Genomic DNA, 21,082 nt, shown 5'->3' with positions numbered 1-21,082 from the left:
GAGGTTCCCAGGCTAGGGGTCCAGTCAGAGCTGTAGCCACCGGCCTACACCAGAACCACAGCAACACAGGATCCGAGCCGCGTCTGCAGCCTACACCACAGCTCACAGCAACGCCAGATCCTTAACCCACTGAGCAAGGCCAGGGATCGAACCCGCAACCTCATCGTTCCTAGTCGGATTCGTTAATCACTGAACCATGACAGGAACTCCAGCATTAGATTCTTAAAGGTAGTTGACACCCTGGTGGGCATCCCACACGCATGAAGGAAATGTGTTTAATATTCCCATTTAGTTTCCACAGAGCTGGTTGCTTTGACTCTGAGAAGCAGGTTTGTTGGTTGGTTGGTTTGTTTAATTGACATGGTAGTTTAACTTATTGAACATTGTATAACATTCAAGACAGGGTAAAGGAAAAACAGGCCCTGCCTTCATAGGGCTTCCAGTCCTCCTGTGACACCAGACAAACATAACATGGAATAATTAGAGTGTGATTATTTGCTAAACTTGAAGGGGTTGTAATAGAAATTTCGAGAGACAAGAAGTCCACATGAACTGGGGTCGCTAGAAAGTTCTTCCTGGAGGGAGAGAACGTTAAGGATTTGAGCACAGGCAGGTCAGCTTGGGCTTGATGAGGAGGGAGAGCACAAAGCAAAAAGTACAGAAGGAGCTTGATTTATGGGTGAGGGTGAGAAGACCCAGCTGAGTAAAGTGAGAGTGAGTTGTTGGGATGTGTTCAACATACGTCGCACCTAATCTTCCAAGGAGTGGTGGGAACCCAGTCGTGGGGTTGAACATGTAAGGTGGGATGGGCCAGAGATGAGAGTATTTGTAGGTTTTTAATCAAGGAAGCAAGTAATGTGGTCATAGTGGTGTTTTCATCAATTGACTGGCAGCAGCATTCAGGCAGGGCAGATCGATTTGAGGCTACTATGGTCAGCCTGGCCCAGGGTGATGTCTGCAGGCTGAGAGGATAGCTTTAAGAGATACCTCAGTGGGGGAATCAGTGAGCCTCCCAACATCCAATTGGTGGGTAAGAGAGAAGAGAAGAGGAGCCAGTGCTGCCACTGACGTTCCTACCCAAGACCTCAAAGAATGGTGTTGTTGGAAAAAGAGGAAGCAGTGGGGAAAAGGAGGTAGCCTAGGGGATGGTGAGCTCAGCGTGAATGTCTGACCTGCAAGTGTAAAGATATCCTCAAAGCTTCTGGAAATGAGGGCTTCAGGGTCCTGTGTGAGGGGGCCTTGGGAGTGGTCGTACCAGCCTCTCCAGGCGATGCCATGAGGGTGTGAACTCGCCAAGGCCATGAGTGTGCACGGCCAGGCCGGCCTCCAAAGGAGGGAGAGTAGCCTTAGCCCTGTCCTGCCAGGAGACCAGTTCTGCTGCACAAGACTCTTGTTCTTAGGACAGGAATGAGGTCTACTGCCCAAAACAGCAGAGGGAGAAAAAGTTAACCATCATACTAGCTATTGTGTCTCTGGAGCAGTCCTCTGATACTTTACCTCTGAATCTTTGACTCTAACTCTATGGCCCCTTTGTCCTTGACCCTCCAAAGACCAGCCAGTCGAGGCAAAGGTCTCCAAGACCTCTGGTTCCCTCCATACACTGAGAAAAGAGGCCCCGTCCTGCCATAGCACTGCCACGTGTTCATGCTCATGCTGCATCCTCCTTGTAAACGTGGGACCCTTCACTCCCCTCTGGCTCGAATTATCCTGTAAAAGAGTTGGTGAGGCCTGTGTTCCAGGGCTGAGAAGAAAATGCCATTCCTTGAGGGGGAAGAAGCAGAAAGAGTCAAACAAACAGCCCTTCTGTAATCAGACTGGCCAAAAGTCCACCAGGCAGTCAGTGAGACCTCAGCAAGACTTGAGGGGGGACGAGGGCGGCAAGGCAGAGGAGGAGCAGCCTGTGTACAGTAAAAGGACTTGCCATCAAAAGGCAACAAGTCTCATACCCTGCCCCGGACGGTGACCCTTCCCGCTGGAATTCTCCCCTCTGACCTCCAGATCATTAATCCCGAGGCTGCCAAATGACAGTCATCCATCACTCCTCCTGACGAGCATCCCGGCTGCCTGTGAAAGAAGCCCAGCTCCGCCCTCCCTGCCGTCCCCTGGTGCTCATTAGTGGGCCTTCCTGCTCGGTGCCAGGTTTCCTAATCAAGTCCCTGACTCCTCTCACTTCCCTTCGGGGCCAGTGGGCGGAAGCGGCTCTGACCCTCCCTCTTTCAGAGGCCGGGGTGGGGGGTGGGAGCGATTAGTGGAGAGAGAATTGTTGAATGGCTTTTTATCCCCCTGGAGACCCATGTGTCCAGCAGCTCCTTTGCCATAGCGGGGACACAGGAGAGAGAAAACCACTTCTCCATCCTGCAGCAGGAGAAGAAATGAGAAAACAGGCAGTATGCAAATAAAAACACTGTACTGAGAGCTGCAAAAGAGAAGCCCGGGGAGCTATCTCCGTGGCCAGTGGGGCAGGACTTAACCTGTCTAGGGAGTCAGGGAAAGACTTCCCCCAGGAGGCAGCTGAATGGCTTCTGAAGGCTGCGGAGGACTGGGAGTTGCCAAATCATTAGGAAAGAATTTGGAATCATAGTCCTAGCAAAAAAAGGGGGCGGGGGGCGTGGAATCTTTCAAGTCATCTACTCCAGCCCTTCAATTTGCAGATGGGACTCAGACCCAGAGAGGCTATGTGTTTTACCCGGGGCCACACAGCCTGTGAATTAGACCTGTTTTTCTGTTCATCTCCAGAACTGGCAGCTAGTCTGATGGTGTCCAGGCTTTGGGAGTTTGAGTCAAATTATACTTTTAAACAGAACCATGAATAGAAGTTCCAACTCAGCAAAAGGTGGGCACCCACAGGTATTTTCTTTCTCTGCTTAATGATGGCACAACCCTCTGTTTCTCTCTTTGCGCAATCACAGGGACTCCCATCAACCGAATCCCCATCATGGCCAAGCAGATCTTGGACCTGTACATGCTGTATAAGCTGGTCACAGAGAAGGGGGGGCTGGTGGAGATCATCAACAAGAAGATCTGGAGGGAGATCACCAAGGGCCTGAACCTGCCCACATCCATCACCAGCGCGGCCTTCACCCTAAGGACCCAGTGAGTGGCCAGGGCCCTGGGGAAGGAAGCTGAGGCTGGAGAAAAGGGATGCTTTAACCTAGAGGAGAGGAAGGAAGGAAATTCCACTGTACAGTGAGCAAGAGGGGTGGAATTCCCAAAAGAGCCAAGAGTTTCTAAGATAAATCCCTCACTAACCTAAAGTATTCTGAGAGTGCCCTTTCCCAGGCATCTCCTGTATGCTGCTGCTTCACCATTCTGTTTTATTCAAACCTCACCAGCACCCCCATCAAGTAGATACTGTCCCTGTTTTCCAAAAACAAGAAGGAAGTCTCAGATATTAAATCGTTTGGTCAAGGCCATACCAGCTAGTAAGTGGTCAGACCGAGATTTCCACCTGGGCTCCTGTCTCTGAAATCCACTCTTTCCAGGACACCATCTCCCACATAGCAGCCCCCTCCCCAAGCCTGGCCCTTCAAACCTGGCAATCAGCTTGCCCCAGCAACCCCAGATGCAGAGGAAGGCAGGTAGGCTGGCCCCACCAGGATTGGTGACCTATTTTTTTTTTTTTTTTTTTTACCCATTTGAGTAAATTACAAGGATGAAAGAAGTACTGCGAGCATGAGTAGCATTGGGGAATGAGGGCCAGAAGAGAGTCTGTTCTTTGGGAACACTAGACGTTGCTCTCTGAAGAACAGGGAGAGAACAGCTGTATGTCGGTTAAGTGGCACTTTTTTTTCCCCTTCAACAATTTTTTTTTTTTTGTCTTTTTTGTTTTGTTTTGTTTTGGGGGGTTTTTTGGTTTTTTGTTTTTGTCTTTTTCTAGGGCCTTTTTTTTTTTAATTTGTTTAATAAAAGTGTCATTGATTTACAGTGTGTCGCTTTCTACTGTACAGCAAAGTGACTCAGTCATATATACATTCTTTTTCTCATATTCTATCATGTTCTATCACAAGATACTGGATGTAGTTCCCTGTGCAGGACTTCATTGCTTATCTATTCTAAATGTAATAGTTTGCATCTACTAACCCCAAGCTCCCAGTCCATCCCACTCTCTCACCTTCCCCCTGGCAACTACAAGTCTGTTCTCCATGTCTGTGAGTCAATCTCTGTTCTGTAGATAGGTTCATTTGTGCCACATTTTTCTTCCCTAGGGCCGTTCCTGTGGCATATGGAAGTTCCTGTGGCTAAGGGTCAAATCAGAGCTACAGCTATAGCTACAGCCACAGCAACGTGTACCACATTTTAGATTCCAGGTATAAGTCATATCCGATAGTATTAGTCTTTCTCTTTCTGACTTATTTCACTCAGTATGAGAGTCTCTAGTTCCATCCATGTTGCTGCAAATGGCATTATTTTGTTCTTTTTTATGGCTAATATTCCATTATGCAGATACACCACGTCTTCTTAATCCATTCATCTGTCAATGGACATTTAGGTTGTTTCCACATCTTGGCTATTGGGAATAGTGCTGCTCTGAACATAGGGATGCACATATCTTTTTCAGTGAAAGTTTTGTCTGGTTATATGCCCAAGAGTGGGATTGCTGGGTCATGTGGTAGTTCTATATTTTGTTTTCTGAGGTATCTCCATACAGTTTTCCATAGTGGTTGTACCAGTTTACCTTCCCACCAATGGTGTAGGAGGGTTACTTTTTCTCTTCACTCTTTCCAGCATTTGTTATTTGTTGACTTGTTAATGATGGCCATTCTGACAGGTGTGAGGTGGTACCTCATTGTAGTTTTGATTTGCAGTTCTCTAATAATTAGTGATTTTGAGCATTTTTTCCTGTGCCTCCTTTGGGGAAATGTCTTCTTTGGAGAGATGTCTGTTTAGGTCTTTGCCCACTTTTCAGTTAGGTTGTTTATTTGTTCTTAAGTTGTTTGTATATTTTGAAGATTAAGCCTTTGTCATTTGCATCCGTTTGCAACTATTTTCTCCTGATCTATAGGCTGTCTTTTGTTTTGTTTATGGTTTCCTTTGCCGTACAAAAGCTTGTAAGTTCAATTAGGTCCCGTTTGTTTATTTTTGTTTGTGTTTCTATTGCCTTGGGAGACTGACTAAAAAAACATTTGTATGGTTGATGCCAGAGAATGTTTTGCCTACGTTCTCTTCTAGAAGTTTTATGATGTCTTGTTTATGTTTAAGTTTTATAAGCTATTTTGAGTTTGTGTGTGGTATGAGGGTGTGTTCTAGTTTTATTGATTTACATACAGCTGTCGGGTTTTGCCAGCACCACTTGCTGAAGAGACTGTCTTTTTCCCATTGTATATTCTTGCCTCCTTGGTCGAAGATTAATTGACCGTAGGTGTCTGGGTTTATTTCTGGACTCTGTTCTGTTCCGTTGATCCACATGTCTGTTTTTGTATCCAGTACCACACTGTCTTGATTACTGTAGCTTTTTAATACAGCCTGAAGTATTATACTTCTGCTTTGTTTTTTTTCCCCCTCAGGATTGCTTTGGAAATTCTGGGTCTTTTATGGATCCATATAAATTTTTGGATTATTGGTTAGGTGGCATATTAAGGCCTTATTGAAAAGTAGAAGGGTTTTATCTAGTGATACTGTTCAAGCAGAAGTTGGGGGCAGAGCAATAGCCAGCATAGCAGTGTTCCCAGGGTACTTGGGTAGAGAATTGCTTCTTGGGGCATTTGACACAAAGAGGGATAGCATTTCCAGGTCCACACAAAATGGGAAGAATTGCTCCTGTCTAACCAGCCTGACTCACAGCAGTTAGGAAATCAAAGAGCCAGAAAGACATTGCAAAAAACGGGCTTCATTTCTCCCAGGGCACTGGAAAGGCACCACACCAACTTGAAGCATTAGCTACTTCCCTTAATGAATGGTGCCTCTGGTTTAAGCTGTGTCTAGAACTGGGTCGAGTTAGAGGGCCTGGGTGGAGCGCCCATCTGTCCTGTAGGCTCCCCTTGCTTCAAGGGCGCACATTGTGCTCCTTTGTCCTGCAGGACAGAGCCTGCTCCACAGAGGCCGCCTCCAGAGACCCATCGACTTACTGGGCTGTCCTGGTGCTGCATTTTGGATGATTCTTGCTTCTTTCCTTCCTTACCTCCAGGTACATGAAGTATCTCTATGCCTACGAGTGCGAGAAGAAAGCCTTGAGCTCCCCGGCCGAACTCCAGGCAGCCATTGATGGCAACCGGAGGGAGGGCCGGCGGCCCAGCTACAGCTCCTCCCTCTTTGGCTACTCCCCCGCTGGTGCCTCTCACGCTGCCACCGCCGCCGCCGTTACCGGGGCCCCTGCCCTCCTCTCGCCACCCAAGATCCGCTTCCCCATCCTCGGGCTAGGCTCCAGCAGTGGCACCAATGCCAGCGGCCCTCGGATATCCCCAGCAACCACTCTCAGGAAAGGTCTGCAGGGCCCTTAGGAGGAGGGGAGACAGGGAGGAAGGGTGCCAGGTTGCTCGGGTCCAAGATGCGGGTGGGAGGGTGGATTGTGGGTTGGATCCAGCTCTGGTGCCTTTGTCAGGTGATGGAGTCCCAGTGACAACCATGCCCGTGCCAAATCGCCTGGCTGTGCCCGTGACCTTGGCCAGCCAACAAGCTGGTACCCGAACAGCCACACTCGAGCAGCTGCGGGAGCGACTGGAGTCAGGGGAGCCCCCTGAGAAGAAGGCGTCCCGGCTGTCGGAGGAGGAGCAGCGCCTGGTGCAGCAGGCCTTTCAGCGCAACTTCTTCAGCATGGCGCGGCAGCTGCCCATGAAGATCAGGATCAACGGCAGGGGTGAGCACCAGGCCTGCACGCCAAACACGTGCTCCATTCAAGAGCCAGTTCCTATCTCAGGGACTGAGGTGGGGCCCCTCCAGGTTCTGCCCCCTGGGCCCCCTTCGGTGGCTGTGGAGATCTCAATTCATCAAGCTGAGGTCATTTTCCAGGGGACCTGAAATTGCCTCAGGCATGCCTGGCAAAAAAGGAAGAACAGTTCAAGGAGGAGGAGCCAGAGACCTTCAGGGACAACTGCTATGTCTTCCCTGTCTCTCCTGCCTTTTGATCAGTTTCAGTTAAATGGCTTGCCCTTGGAGTTCCTTCTGTGGCTCCGTTGGTTAAGGATCCAGCGTTGCCTCTACAGAGGTGCAAGTTCACTCTCTAGCCCAGAACGGTAGGTTAAGGATCTGGCATGGCTGTAGCTGCAGCTTAGATTCGATCCCTATCCTGGAAACTTCCCTGTGCCACCAGTGTGGAGGAAAAAACAAAATACACTCGCCCTTCACGCCGATACCTCACATCTGGGAGGAAGACAGTGCGTTCACTCAGTGAGGGGCCAGGCTGCCAGTGACCCTTGGGAGAGAGGAAAGGAGGAAATTCAAGTTTGGCAGCATAACTGACATCTTTTCCCTTCCCCTCCACATTTTTCAGGTGCCCCACCTTTTCATCCCCCAAACCACACACTCCACTTCCCTTGTTCCTCTTTCTCCCCTCCCCCACACACATTCTCTTTGCCATCCTTGCCCTTGAGTCCATCTCAGAACAAACATGAGCAGGATTGTGTTGGGGAGAAATAAGGTGTGAAGGGAGCTATGCTTAATCCCAGTCACCCTTCCTGTCCCACATTCCCCTGGTCGAGGAGCCAAAAGGAACTGGAGGTAACAGCCCAGCCAGCAGGGTTCTGCCGTGTTACCCACTCGGGTCAAGTGCTCCTGGTCCTCCACAAGCAGGAGGCTAATAGGCGAGGTACCTCATCTGGAGTAATTCTTGGCTTCGTGAAAGGGTAGAGTCTTGTGAGCCAGACAGAGGCCCTGTGTGCAGTGCCTGCAGCCTTCCACAAGCTGCAGAGTGAGATGGAGTGCCAGGTGCTGGGCAGGTTGACCCACTCCTTGAGGACCTCCCAGCCTGGTTATGGGAGGAGGAGGCAGGATGAGTCCTCAGAAGAACAGGCCTATCCTTAGTGGTCTCTGATCCCCCTGCCTGGTGGATAGTGGAGCTCACGGTTTGCTGACTTGCGTTAAAAGCATCAGTGCACAGCCCTGAGCCAAGGTCAGCCTCCTTGCTTATGTGATCCCTTTTTTTTTCCAAGCAGAGGGAGTTGGGGAAGTTGAAGTAGTTCAGTGGAGAAAGCAAGCAATGGCAAGCCTGGTTCTCCTGCCAGACCTTACACTCAGGAGGTCATACAGATGATTTCTAAGGCTGGGAGAGCAGGAAAGCCTCAGAGAGGAGGACGCAAATGCCGGAAGGCTTGACCAGGCCCACTGTCTCCCTTTTCCCAGCAGAAGACAGAGCAGAGGCCTCGGCTGCAGCACTGAACCTGACCACGAGCAGCATTGGGAGCATCAACATGTCTGTGGACATCGATGGCACCACCTATGCAGGTGAGGCTCTTGGTGCTCTGAGGGAGGCAGCGGCATGGCAGCTAGTAGAGCTCCCTGCAGCTTGTCTGAGCACCTTCCCAGGGTGGCTTTTTTGTGTAGGCTCAGGGTTGCAAAGGAAAAAGCAATTCTGGATGAGGAGAGACCGAAGATTGCTAACAGGGTGACAGATTCCCCTACACCTTTTTTTTTTTTTTTTAACTCAGTGAAATTTATTACATAGTTATACAACAATCATCACAACCCAGTTTTATAGCATTTCCATTGCAAACCTCCAACCCATCCCCCCACACCCCACCCTGTGGAAACCATAAGTTTTTCAAAGTCTGTGAGTCAGTATCTGTTCTGCAAAGAAGTTCATTGTGTCCTTTTTTTTAGATTCCACTTGTAAGTGATACGATATGATGTTGGTGTATTTCTCTATCTGACTAACTTCACTTAGCATGATAATTTCTAGGTCCATCCATGTTGCTGCAAATGCCATCATTTCTTTCCCTTTAATGGCTAATTAATATTTCATTGTATATATGTACCACATCTTCTTTATCCACTTCTTTGTCAAAGGACATTTGGGTTGTTTCCCTGTCTTAGCTATTGTATAGAGTGCTGCAGTGAATATTGGAGTACATGTATGTGTCTTTTTGAGTCATGGTTTTCTCTGGACAGATGCCCAGGGATGGGATTGATGGATCAAATGGTAATTCTATTTTTAGTTTTCTGAGGCATCTCCATACTGTTTTCCACAGCAATTGTACCAATTTACTTTCCCACCAACAGTGTATTAAGGTGCCCTTTTCTCCACACCCTCTCCAGCGTTTATTATTTATAGACTTTTTGATGATGGCCATTCTAGTCAGTGTAGGGTGATACCTCATAGTAGTTTTGACTTGCATTTCTCTAATAATTAGTGGTGTTGAACATCTTTTCATGTGTTTTTTGGCCATCTGTATGTCTTTGGGGAATTGTCTGTTTAGATCTTCTGCACATTTTTTGATGGGGTTGTTTGTTTTTTTGGTATTGACCTGCAGGTATTTATAAATTTTGAAGATTAATCCCTTGCCAGTTGCTTCATTGGCAAATATTTTCTCCCATTCTGTGAATTGTCATTTCATTTTGTTTAGGATTTCCTTTGCTGTGCAGAAACTTTTAGGTTTAGTTAGGTCCCATTTGTTTATTTTTGGTTTTATCATCATTACTCTAGGAGGTGGATCTGAGAAAATAACTGCTGTGGTCAATGTCAGAGCGTGTTTGACCTATGTTTTCCTCTAAGGCTTTTATAGTATCCAGTCTTATATTTAGGTCTTTAATCCATTTGGGGTTTATTTTTGTGTATGGTGTTAGGAAGTGTTATAATTTCATTCTTTTCCATGTGGCTGTCCAGTTTTCCCAGCACCACTTGTTGAAGGGAAGGTCTTTTCTCCATTGTATATTCTTGCCTCCTTTGTCATAGATTAGTTGGCTGTAGGTGCGTGGGTTTAATTCTGGGCTTTCTATCCTGTTCCACTGATCTATATTTCACTCTTTGGGCCAGTACCATATGATTTTGATGACTGTAGCTTTGTAGTATAGTCTGAAGTCAGGGAACCTGATTCCTCCAGCTCCGTTTTTCTTTCTCAGGACAGCTTTGGCTATTCTGGGTCTTTTGTGCTTCCAAACAAACTTTAAAATATTTTGTTCTAGTTCTGTGAAAAATAGCCTTGGTACTTTGATAGGGATTGCATTGAATCTGTAGATTGCCTTGGGTAGTATAGTCATTTTGATTTTATTGACTCTTACAACCCAAGAGCATGGTATGTCTTTCCATCTGTTTGTGTCATCTTTGATTTCTTTCATTAGTGTCTTATAGTTTTCAGAGTACAGGTCTTTTGACTCATTAGGTAGGTTTACTCCTAAGTATTTTATTCTTTTTGATGCCATGGTAAATGAGATTGTTTCCCTGATTTCTCTTTCTGATCTTTCATTATTAGTATATAGAAATGCAGTCGATTTCTGTGTATTAATTTTGTATCCTGTGACTTTGCCAAATTCATTGATGAGTTCCCAGTTTTCTGATAGCGTCTTTAGGATTGTCTAGGTATAGTATCATGTCATCTGCAAATAGTGATAGTTTTAGTTCTTCCTTTCCAATTTGGATTCCTTTTATTTCTTTTTCTTCTCTGATTGCTGTGGCTAGGACTTCCAAAACTATGCTGAATAGCATTAGCGAGTGCAGACATCCTTGTCTTTTTCCTGATCTCAGCAGGAATTTTTTCAGCTTTTCACCATTGAGAATGATGTTAGCTCTGGGTTTGTCATATATGGCCTTTATTATATTGAGGTAGGTTCCCTCTATGCCCACTTTCTGAAGGGTTTTTATCAGAAATGGGTGTTGGAGTTCCCATTGTGGTGCAGCAGAAAGGAATCTGACTAGTAACCATGAGGTGTATGTTTGATCCCTGGCCTCGTTCAGTGAGTTAAGGATCTGGTGTTGCCATGATCTCTGGTGTAGGTTGCAGGTGTGGCTTGAATCCCATGTTGCTATGGCTGTGGTGTAGGCCAGTGGCTGTAGCTCCAGTTTGACCCCTAGCCTGGGAACCTCCATATGCTGTGGGTGCAGCCCTAAAAAGCAAAAAGGAAAAAAGAAATGGGTGTTGGATTTTGTCGAAGGCTTTTTTTACGTCTGTTGAGAGCATCACATGGTTTTTATTCTTCAGTTTGTAAATGTACTGTATCACACCGATTGATTTTGGATATTGAAAAATCCTTGCATCCCTGGGATAAATCCCATTTGATCATGATGTACAATCCTTTTAATGTATTGTTGGATTTGGTTTGCTAGTATTTTGTTGAGAATTTTTGCCTCTATGTTCATCAGTGATATTGGCCTGTAATTTTCTTTTTTTCTTTTTTTTGTGGTATCTTTGTCTGGTTTGGGTATCAGGGTGATGGTGGCCATAGAGAATGAGTTCGGGAATGTTCCTTCCTTGCAATTTTTTGGAATAGTTTCAGAAGCATAGGTGTTAGCTGTTTTCTAAATGTTTCATAGAATTTGCCTGTGAAGCCATCTGGTCCTGGACTTTTGTTTGTTGAAAGTTTCTTAATCACAGTTTCAATTTCAGTACTTGTGATTGGTCCGTTCATCTTTTCTATTGCATCTTGGTTTAGTCTTGCAAGATTGTACTTTTCTAAGAATTTGTTTCTTGGTTGTCCTTTTAAAAAAGGACATATAGGTTGGCATATAGTTGCAACTAGTAGTCTCTTAGGATCCTTTGTATTTCTGTGATGCCTGTTGTAACGTCTCCTTTTTCATTTCTAATTTTATTGATTTAAGTCCTCTCTCTTTTTTCTTGTTAAGTCTGACTAAGGGTTTATCAATTTTGTTGATCTTTTCAGAGAACCAGCTTTTAGTTTCATTGATCTTTTCTGTGGTTTTCTTCATTTGTATTTCATCTGTTTCTGCTCTGATCTTTATGATTTCTTTCCTTCTGCTAACTTTAGGTCTTGTCTGTTCTCTCTCTAGGTGCTTCTTGTTTTCTGAGGCGGGCTTGTATTGCTCTAAACTTGCCTCTTAGAACTGCTTTTGCTGCATCCCATAAGTTTTGGAGTGTTGTATCTTTGTTGTCATTTGCTTCTAGGTATTTTTTAATTTCCTCTAATTTCTTCAGTAATGCATTGGTTCTTTAGTAGCATGTAGTTTAGTCTCCATATGTTTCTATGTTTTTTTTGTTTTTGTTTTTGTTTTTGTTTTTTGTCTTTTTGCCATTTCTTGGGCCTCTCCTGCGGCATATGGAGCTTTCCAGGCTAGGGGTCTAATCGGAGCTGTAGCTGCCAGGCTATGCCAGAGCCACAGCAATGCAAGATCCCAGCCACATCTGTGACCTACACCACAGCTCACGGCAACGCCAGATCCTTAACCCACTGAGCAAGGCCAGGGATCGAACCCACAACCTCATGGTTCCTAGTCGGATTTGCTAACCACTGCGCCACGACAGCAGCTCCGTGTTTCTGTTTTTTGCAGTTTTTTTCTTGTTGATTTCTACTCGTATAGCGTTGTGGTCAGAAAAAATGCTTGATATGATTTCAATTTTCCTAAAGTTACCGAGGCTTGATTTGTAACCCAGAATGTGATTAATTCTAAAGAATGTTCCATGTGCCCTTAGAAGAATGTGTACTCTGCTGCTTTTGGATGGAATGTTCTATAAATACCTTTTAAGTCCATCTGGTCTAATGCTTTATTTAGGGCCTGTGTTGCCTTGTTGACTTTCTGTCTGGATGATGGAAGTGGGTGTTAATATCCCCCGCTATCATTGTGTTGTTGTCAGTTTCTCCTTTTAAGGCTGTTAGTAGTTGCCTTTTTTTTCAGGTGATCCTATGTTGGGTGCATATATATTTAAAATTGTTATATCTTCTTCTTGGATTGATCCTTTGATCATTATATCATGTCCTTCCTTATCTCTTATTCTTTATTTTGAAGTCTGTTTTGTCTGATATGAGTATTGCTACTCCAGCTTTCTTTTGATTCCTGTTTGCATAGAGTATTTTCTTCCATCCTCTCACTTTCAGTTTGTATGTGTCCCTAGAAGTGAAGTGGGTCTCTTAAAGATAGCATATATCTGGGTCTTGTTTTTGTATCCATTCAGCCAGTCTATGTCTTCTGGTTGGGGCATTTAGTCCATTTACATTTAAGGTAATTATTGCTATGTATGTTCTCATTGCATTTCACTAATTGTTTTGGACTTGTTTTAGTTGCTCTTTTTTCTTTCCTTCTCTTGTTCTCTTCTCTGTGGTTTGATGACTGTCTTTAGTATTGTATTTGCATTGATTTTTCTAATTTGTGTGTATCAATTTTTGGTTTGCAGTTGCCCTGAAGTTTTGATATAGGAGTCTGTATATATACAGGATTGTTCTTAAGTTGTTAGTTTCTTTTTTTTTTTTTTTTTTTTTTTTGTCTTTTTGCAATTTCTTGGGCCGCTCCCGCAGCATATGGAGGTTCCAGGCTAGGGGTCTAATCAGAGCTGTAGCTGCCGGCCTACACCAGAGCCACCGCAATGCCAGATCCGAGCCAAGTCTGCAACCTACACCACAGCTCACGGCAATGCCAGATCGTTAACCCACTGAGCAAGGGCAGGGGTCGAACCCGCAACCTCATGGTTCCTAGTTGGATTCATTAACCGCTGTGCCACAACGGGAACTCCAAGTTGTTAGTTTCTTAATTGCAAGTGCTCTCCAGTGTCCTGCATTTGTACCCTCCTCCTCTCACAATTTCTAATATCGGTAGCATATTTGTGCGTGGATGATTTCCTACCTTTACTGTATATATGCCTTTACTGGTGAGCCTTGTCATTTGTGGTATTTTTGTTTCTAGTTGTGGCCTTTTCTTTTCTGCCTAGAGAAGTTCCTTTAGTATTTGTGGTAAAGCTGGTTTTGTGGTGCTGAATTCTCTTAGCTTTTGCTTGTCTGTGAAGCTTTTGATTTCTCCTTCAAATCTGAATGGGAGCCTTGCTGGGTAGAGTAATCTTGGTTGAAGGGTTTTTCCTTTCATCACGTTAAGTATATCATGCCACTCCTTTCTGGCCTGCAGAGTTTCTGCTGAAAAATCAGCCAATAACCTTACCAGGATTCCCTTGTATGTTACTTGTTTCTTTTCCCTGGCTGCTTGCAGTATTTTCTCTTTGTCTTTAATTTTGGTCAGTTTGACTAGTATGTGTCTCGGGGTGTTCCTCCTTGGGTTTATTTTATATGGTCCTCGTTGTGCTTCCTGGATTTGAGTGAGTGGTTCTTTTCCCATGTTGGAAAAGTTTTCAGCTGTTATCTCTTCAAATATTTTTTCTGACCCTTTCTCTCTTCTCCCTCTGGCACCCCTATAATACAGATGTTGGTGCATTTAACGTTGTCCCAGAATTCTCTTAGGCTGTCTTCATTTCTTTTCAGTCTTTTTTCTCTTTTCTGTTCTACATCGGTGATTTCCACTAGTCTGTCCTCCACCTCACTTATTCATTCTTCTGCCTCCTGTATTCTGCTGTTAGCTGCTTCTAATGAATTTTTTTATTTCAGTTGTTGTATTTTACATCTCTGCTTGCTTAAGTTTTAAATCTTGTGTTTCTTTGCGAACTGTTTGCTGTAAATTATCCATCTTTGCCTCCAGTTTATTTCCAATGTCTTGCATCATCTTCAGCATCAACAGTCTAGAGTCTTTTTCCTGGAGGCTGATAATCTCCAGATCATTTAGCTGTTTTTCTGGGGTTTTTTCTTGTTCCTTTATCAGAGTTACAGATCTCCACCTTTTCATTTTGTATAGATTTTTGGTGTGGTGTCCTTTTTGCAGAGAATAGAGTTGTAGCCTCTCTTACTTTTGACGTCTGCTCTCCTTGTGGCTGAAGCTGGTACTGAGGACTTGCTCTAGGCTTCCTGATGGGAGGGACTGGTGCCTGCCCACTGGTAGGTGGGGCTGATCCTTATCCCTCTGGTGAGTGGGTCTTTGTCTCTGGGTGAGATTAGAGGCAGCTGTGTGTGTGTGAGGGGGTGTCTTTCAACAGCCTGTTTACTGATGGGTGGGGCTGTGATCCCACCTGGATTATTGTTTGGTCTGGGGCTTCTCAGCCCTGGTGGGTGGGGCCAGACTTTTCCAAAATGGTCACCTGTAAAGGAACACACACTGATGATTATTCCAGAGACCTTTGCCTCCAATGTCCTTTCCCCACAACCACCCACAGTCACCCTCTGTTCTCCCAGGAGATCCTCCAGGAGCTGCAGTCAGGTCTGATCCAGATTTCTGTGTAGTCTCTGCTTTGCCCTGGGACGCAGTGCACATGAAAGCCTGTGTGCATCTTTCAAGAATGAGGTCTCTGTTTCCCCCAGTCCTGTGGAGCTCCTGCACACAAGCCCTGCTGACCTTCAGTGCCAAATGCTGTGGGGGCTCCTTCTCCCATTGCCAGATCCCCAGGCGTGGGGACCCCATGTGGGGCTCAGAACTCTCTCACTGTAGGTGAGTCTCTGTGATACAGTAACTTTCCAGTCTGTGGGCTTCCCACCTGGCAGGTATGGGGTTGCTTATATCGAGTAATCGCTCCTCCTACCTCTTGATATGGCCTCCTTTTTGTCTTCTGGAGTAGGATATCTTTTTTGATAGTTTGCAGTCTATTTGGTTGAAGGTTGTTCATCAGTTGGTTGTAATTTTGTTGTTTTTATGAGAGAAGGTGAGCTTCAGTCCTTCTGTTCCATCATCTTAATCCCGTCTCCTCCTCCACCTTTTTGTTTGTTGTTTGTTTGTTTTTTGTCTTTTTAGGTTTGCACCTGTGGCATATGGAAGTTCCCAGGCAAGGGGTTGAATCGTAGCAAGCTGTAGCCACAGGCCACAGCCACAGCAATGCCAGATCCAAGCCTCATCTGCGACCTACACCACAGCCCACAGCAATGCTGGGTCCTTAACCCTCTGTGAGGCCAGGGATGGATGTTTGTCCGAATGAATGCTAGTTAGATTCGTTTCTGCTGAGCCAAGATGGGAACTCCTCTTCGCCATCTTTGATAGAGTGATAGAGACCCCCTGTGTAACCCTTTTTCGACTATTGGTTGGCCTTTTAACTGAAAATGTCATTTAATGTAAAGAATCGTTGTCAACTCTATACCTCTACTTTTAACATTAGACGTTAAATCAGTGTCCACTATTCTGCTCTTCCAATGCTCAGGTCTCCTTTCTTTGACGGTGGTTCAGCTCTTCTCTTCCTAAACATCATCTCTCATGGGCCAAGGACTGAGACACAGGCAAAGGAATCTGAATGCAACCAAGTCAGCCTGTGTTTTCATGATTTTCCCACTCAGTCTTTTACAGTGTGTCTTCCTAAGTCTAATTTGGTAATGGTTTTTTGTTGGTTGGTTGGTCATTTGGTCGGTTTAGCACCTTCGACAAGTTTTTCCAAGGTATTCAACTTAGTTTTCATAGAAAAAGCAATCTTTTTCCCACTCCCATTTTGTTGGTTTAGGGGTGAGTCTGGGAACAAATAAGCTGACTCTTGTTACGTGTAGCTTGCTGAGTTGGGGCCACAGAGCCTGGGCACACTAGCCAGCAGCTTTCTGCCAGGGGCCTGGGCATTGGCCACCTCTTAACAGAAGGTATGGCGAGGTGTCCAGTGCAGGTGGGTTAGAGACACACTTCCATCAGAACCAGGGGCATTTCTGTGGGGCATCCCCTGCCCTCTGAGTGCTTCTTCTCCGGGGGCTGGGGACCAGGCCCCTTCGGGATGCCACCCTGGAGGCCTTGTGTTCTGGATCTCTTAGGGCCACTCATGGGGGGCATCAGGGTTGGGGAAGGGAAGAGACAGAGTTTCTGGGAGCAGCCTGCAGAGAAGCAGGGATTCCAGGCTGCCTCACCAGTGACCACAGAGTTGGTGCTTCAGAGGCCACATTCAGAGCCCTCTGCTAATACAGACTCCCTCGAGGAGACTGGCTGAGCTGTTAGGTAAGGCTTGAGTGCTCTTTGCCTTCTGGTGGTGCCTAGGAGGTTCAGGAGGGTTAGGAGTGGGAGTGGGTCTGTGGCGAAAGCAGGGAAGGAGGATATTGGTGCCTGGCTCTCCATCTCCTCTCGTCCTCTCTCAGGAGAAAGGAGAAGGAAATGCCTCTTTCTCCCTCAGCATGGGGACCAGTCAGAAGGCAATTGAAGGCTCCCCAAACTCACCTGCCTCAATTCCATGCCACCTGTGCCCTTTCTCAGCAACTATGCGGTCACCCAGGTCAGATACCTGGAGGTTGCTCCAAGAGCCCCTCAGGCCATTGCTGCCCAGAGCTGAGCAGACGCTGGTGCCCTCCTATCTCTGCCGTGTCCCGGCTGCTGCCCTGGGTCAGGCCTCTCTTCGCCATTAGAGTAGCTTCCTCACAGGCCTCCACCCACCCACATTCCTCCCCACCTCACAGAGTAGTCTCAACCCCATGTCTCCCGATGTCCCTCCTTCAAACTTTCAGGGGCTGGAGTTCCCATCGTGGCGCGGTGGTTAATGAATCTCACTAGGAACCATGAGGTTGCGGGTTCGGTCCCTGCCCTTGCTCAGTGGGTTAACGATCCGGCGTTGCCGTTAGCTGTGGTGTAGGTTGCAGATGCGGCTCGGATCCCGCGTTGCTGTGGCTCTGGCGTAGGCTGGCAGCTGCAGCTCCGATTAGCCCCCTAGCCTGGGAACCTCCATATGCCGCGGGAGCGGCCCAAGAAATGGCAAAAAGACAAAAAAAAAAAAAAAAAAAAAAAAAAAAAAAACACTTTCAGGGGCTCCATGATCCCTACAGAGAGCCTAGAGGCTCTCAGGAGGCTGTTTCCTTGCCTCCCACTTCTCTAGCCCCCTGTGCCACACTCCTGCCTCCAGCATCCCCTGATTATACCACACTGCACACCCAGGGGCTTAGAGGCTGGTGAAGGGGACAGAGCTTCCAACGCTTCTGTTGCCTCTCTCTGCTCTTTGCTCTCTCAGATTTCCTCTGCCTGCCACGCCATCTCCTCCTTTTTACTTGGCTACTTTTTTTTGGCCGCACCCACTGCATATGGAAGTTCCCAGACCAGGGATCGAATCCAGGCTGCACCTGCAATCTCTGCCACAGCTGTGACAACACCAGATTCTTAACCCACTCCACTGGGCAGGGGAATGAATCTGTGCTGCCGCAGAGACAGCACCAGACAGATACTTAAACATCTTTGCCACAGCGAGAACTCCAGTGACCACTTTTTCTAAAAGTCCAGGCATGCTCTAATCCTGGAGCCTTTCCTGACCCACTTTCCCCTGCCCTCCAGAGCCTCCAAAACTACAGCACCCTGGGCACACTTCCCCTAGAGCCTTTGTGACAGACATTTGAGCAAATGACTCCGTCCCCTTCACCAGCCTCTAAGCCCCTGGGGGCAGAGCAGTGTCCCCCCCAGCGCAGCATCTGGCATGGAGAGTTAGCAGTAAATACAGTGTGGTGAGCTGAAGCTGTCCCGTCTTCCCCATCTGCTCACACTTCCTTCTCCCCGCCCCCTCACTCAGGTGTGCTGTTTGCCCAGAAGCCTGTGGTCCACCTCATCGCAGGATCTGCTACCCAAAGCATTGGCAGCAGCGCCAGCAGCAGCAGCGGTTCTCACTGCTCACCAAGTCCTACCTCATCTCGGGGCACCCCCAGCGCAGAGCCCTCCACCAGCTGGTCCCTCTGAGGGCAGGACCCAGCTTCCACTCCCCACTCTCCCTTCAAGAGTGGAGGAAGTTGATGCACAGAATTTACCTCATCTCTCGGAGCCCACATCAAACACCACTTGGCCAGATGTTGAGAGTTTGGATGTGTCCGTCTGTCCAGGCTCCATCAGGTCCTGCTGTACTCTAGAGACAGGGAGAGGCTGGAGGGGCCTGACAGCAGCGTTGTCCAATCAGGGATTGTCCTGGAGAACTGGGCGGGGTCTGTGGGCGTCCAGCTTCCTCCAGGGCTCCCAGGCCACCTCCTATTCCGGGCACAGTGTATCGACAATCTGTAAGCTGACACAGGGCTGGAGGCCCTCCACATCCCTTCCCCTTTAATTTATTTCCCTTCTCCTGCCTTCTGCCATGACCCCAGGTTCCCTGGTCTCTTCCCTTGCTCAGTCCCCATCTTTAACCTCCATGTGGGGCTGCTCAGAGCCTAAAGCATGCCTTCGCAGCCCTTCTCTGCTGAGCATGGGATGAGGTCCTCCCAAACCACCTTGCCTACTGGGTTTGGTTCCTGGGGTGTGGGTCCCTCAGATTCAAGTCTTGAAGCATCTCAGGGCCCCATATCCCCCTTTTAATGGTCCCAAGAAAGGGCTCATGAGGGCCACCCTCAGGGCCTGCTGGGCATCTGCCAAGGGAGAGGCAGAGCCTCAGGGCTGCCCAGGCAGGCCCTGGCACCCACTCCACTGACCCTTTACTGACCCTCCCAGACCTCTCACCCCTGTTGGCCAGCTCTCCCAGAAAACAGCCCACTTGTCCCTTGCGCCCCCCTTCTTCTCATGGGGCCATCTCAGCCCCAGTATCTCCAGACCTGCTGATGTCAGGTTCATTGAAATACCTCAGACTTGTAATTGTTTATGTTTGATTCTTCAGGAAGTATTTGCATCTCTGAAATCTTTTTTATATGTGTTTGCTGACTTTGTTTGTTTTTTACTTTAAAATTTTTATTGTTATTATCATATAGCACCAAAGAAATGAAAGCAGATCACCCCCAAAGCCGAGCAAATGATCTGGTACCCCAGCCCCTCCGGCCCTTCCCTAAGACTCCGGTGAGGAGCTGGGAGAGGCAGCAGGAGAAATGACTCAGGGATCACAGTGGCAGGAGGAGGTGGAACTGAGAGGCCCTCTCTCATGCAGGTTGGGTCCTGAAACCACACTGGTTCTCAAGATGGCCCTTGACCCATTTCCCACTGGAGCATCGCAGTCCCACTCCCCAAAGCCCAGCTCACCTGGGTGGGGACAGAGCGTCTCTCTTTTGCTCAACATTCCCACCCCAGGGCAGGTGCAGCCGCAGGCCTTGCTGAAGTCGAGGGTGAGGCAATGCTAAGAGAGCTCTGTCTCTCCTTTCGGACCCTGGGGTGGAGCAGGCTGCTCATGTGTCATAAAGAGGAGGTGATTCTCTCACAAGGCTCACCTCTCAATGGAGTAAGCCCTGCAGTGTTCATAGAACCCCCCTAGTGTGATGTGGGCTGCAGCAGTGGGAGGCCACAGAGGCACAGGCCCACCCACGGTCCTGTCTGGGAAAAGAAAGGGAAACCAAATGCTTGAGCACAAGACATACCTCAGCCAGGTAAGCTGCAGCCGTGCCGGACTGCATCGCCTCTCTCCCCTCCCCCCGTCTCCACACTCTCTCTCACACACACGGTCACGCATAGCCTCATCACTGGGGGCTGACCCTCTTATAGCCTCAGAAGCCTCAATACCTTACCCGCCAGGTCCATGCAGGGCATAGGCAGAGGGTGTCCTGGGTCTGGGTCAGGGAGGAGCCCAGTTGGCCAGTGCCAGGCCCACTTGAAGACATCACAGACATTGGCCAATATGTCTTTCTCAGGGGTTTGGTCACGAAGGATGGACTCTTCCCACCCGGAGGACGCAGGGCCAGTGCATTCTGTCTTCCTGGTCATTGGATCCTCTCCCTCTCCCAGGCAGCTTGCCCAGCCTCACCCTCTCAGTGAGCCCTTGCTGCCCTCAGGGCATTAGCAGGGTCTCAGCCTGAAAGCCCCAGGGTGGGGAGTGCCAGCAGGTGCCCCCCCCAGAACACCTGGGCCAAGAGAAACTTTGCTGAGGGTACAGCCCTGAGGCCATGGCATTCATTGGCCAGGGCTGCTCTGTCTTTTCCCCCTCCCTAACTTACTTGTTTTCTAACCAGGAAAAAATGTGATAGCACATGGGTAGCCTAGGCAGTGGATAAATACCTCAGATGTCCTCTTGCAGCAAGTGTCTGTATATGTTGTGGTTATTTTCTATCTTACATGTTTTCGAATGTTTATATTTCAATAAACCTCTACCTCTTCACACAAGCAGATCTCTTGGGTACTTTCAGTGACTTTTTCTTTTTCTTTTTCTTTTTTTTGCTTTTTTTAGGGCTATACCTGCAGCATATAGAGGATCCCAAGCTAGGGGTCAAATTGGAGCTGCAGCTGCTTGTCTAATGCCTCAACCACAGCAACACAGGATCCTTAACCCACTGAATGAAGCCAGGGATCGCACCCACATCCTTATGGATCCTAGTCAGGCTCATTAACTGCTGAGCCACAAAG

At 47.5% G+C, this 21,082-nt stretch overlaps 1 protein-coding gene across 15 annotated transcripts in view; it reads left to right on the top strand.

Annotated features, from left to right (window-relative positions):
- ARID3B (AT-rich interaction domain 3B) overlaps positions 1 to 21,082 on the top strand; it is a 491,508-nt gene that overhangs the window by 447,397 nt on the left and 23,029 nt on the right. For 5 of the 15 annotated variants that reach the window (XR_014810554.1, XR_014810555.1, XR_014810556.1 and 2 more), the window contains 4 exons: positions 2,910 to 3,093; positions 6,125 to 6,420; positions 6,539 to 6,793; positions 8,278 to 8,376. Coding sequence is in view for 11 of the 15 variants with exons in the window: in XM_084968791.1 (XP_084824917.1) it covers positions 2,910 to 3,093; positions 6,125 to 6,420; positions 6,539 to 6,793; positions 8,278 to 8,376 (834 nt within the window). In the remaining 4 variants the exon portion in view is untranslated. Of the gene's footprint in view, positions 1 to 11; positions 3,094 to 6,124; positions 6,421 to 6,538; positions 6,794 to 8,274; positions 8,377 to 18,353; positions 20,843 to 21,082 lie in introns of those variants that run through there. The other 10 variants (XM_084968798.1, XM_021099056.2, XM_084968795.1 and 7 more) reach the window with 5 other exon arrangements.

This window comes from Sus scrofa, chromosome 7 (assembly GCF_054392235.1).
Source record: "Sus scrofa isolate SSC_HxYL_T2T_F1_AM1 chromosome 7, Sscrofa_HxYL_maternal_Yorkshire_Landrace_v2.0, whole genome shotgun sequence".
NCBI classification, from domain to species: Eukaryota; Metazoa; Chordata; class Mammalia; order Artiodactyla; family Suidae; genus Sus; species Sus scrofa.
This window is presented reverse-complemented; position numbering and strand designations above follow the sequence as displayed.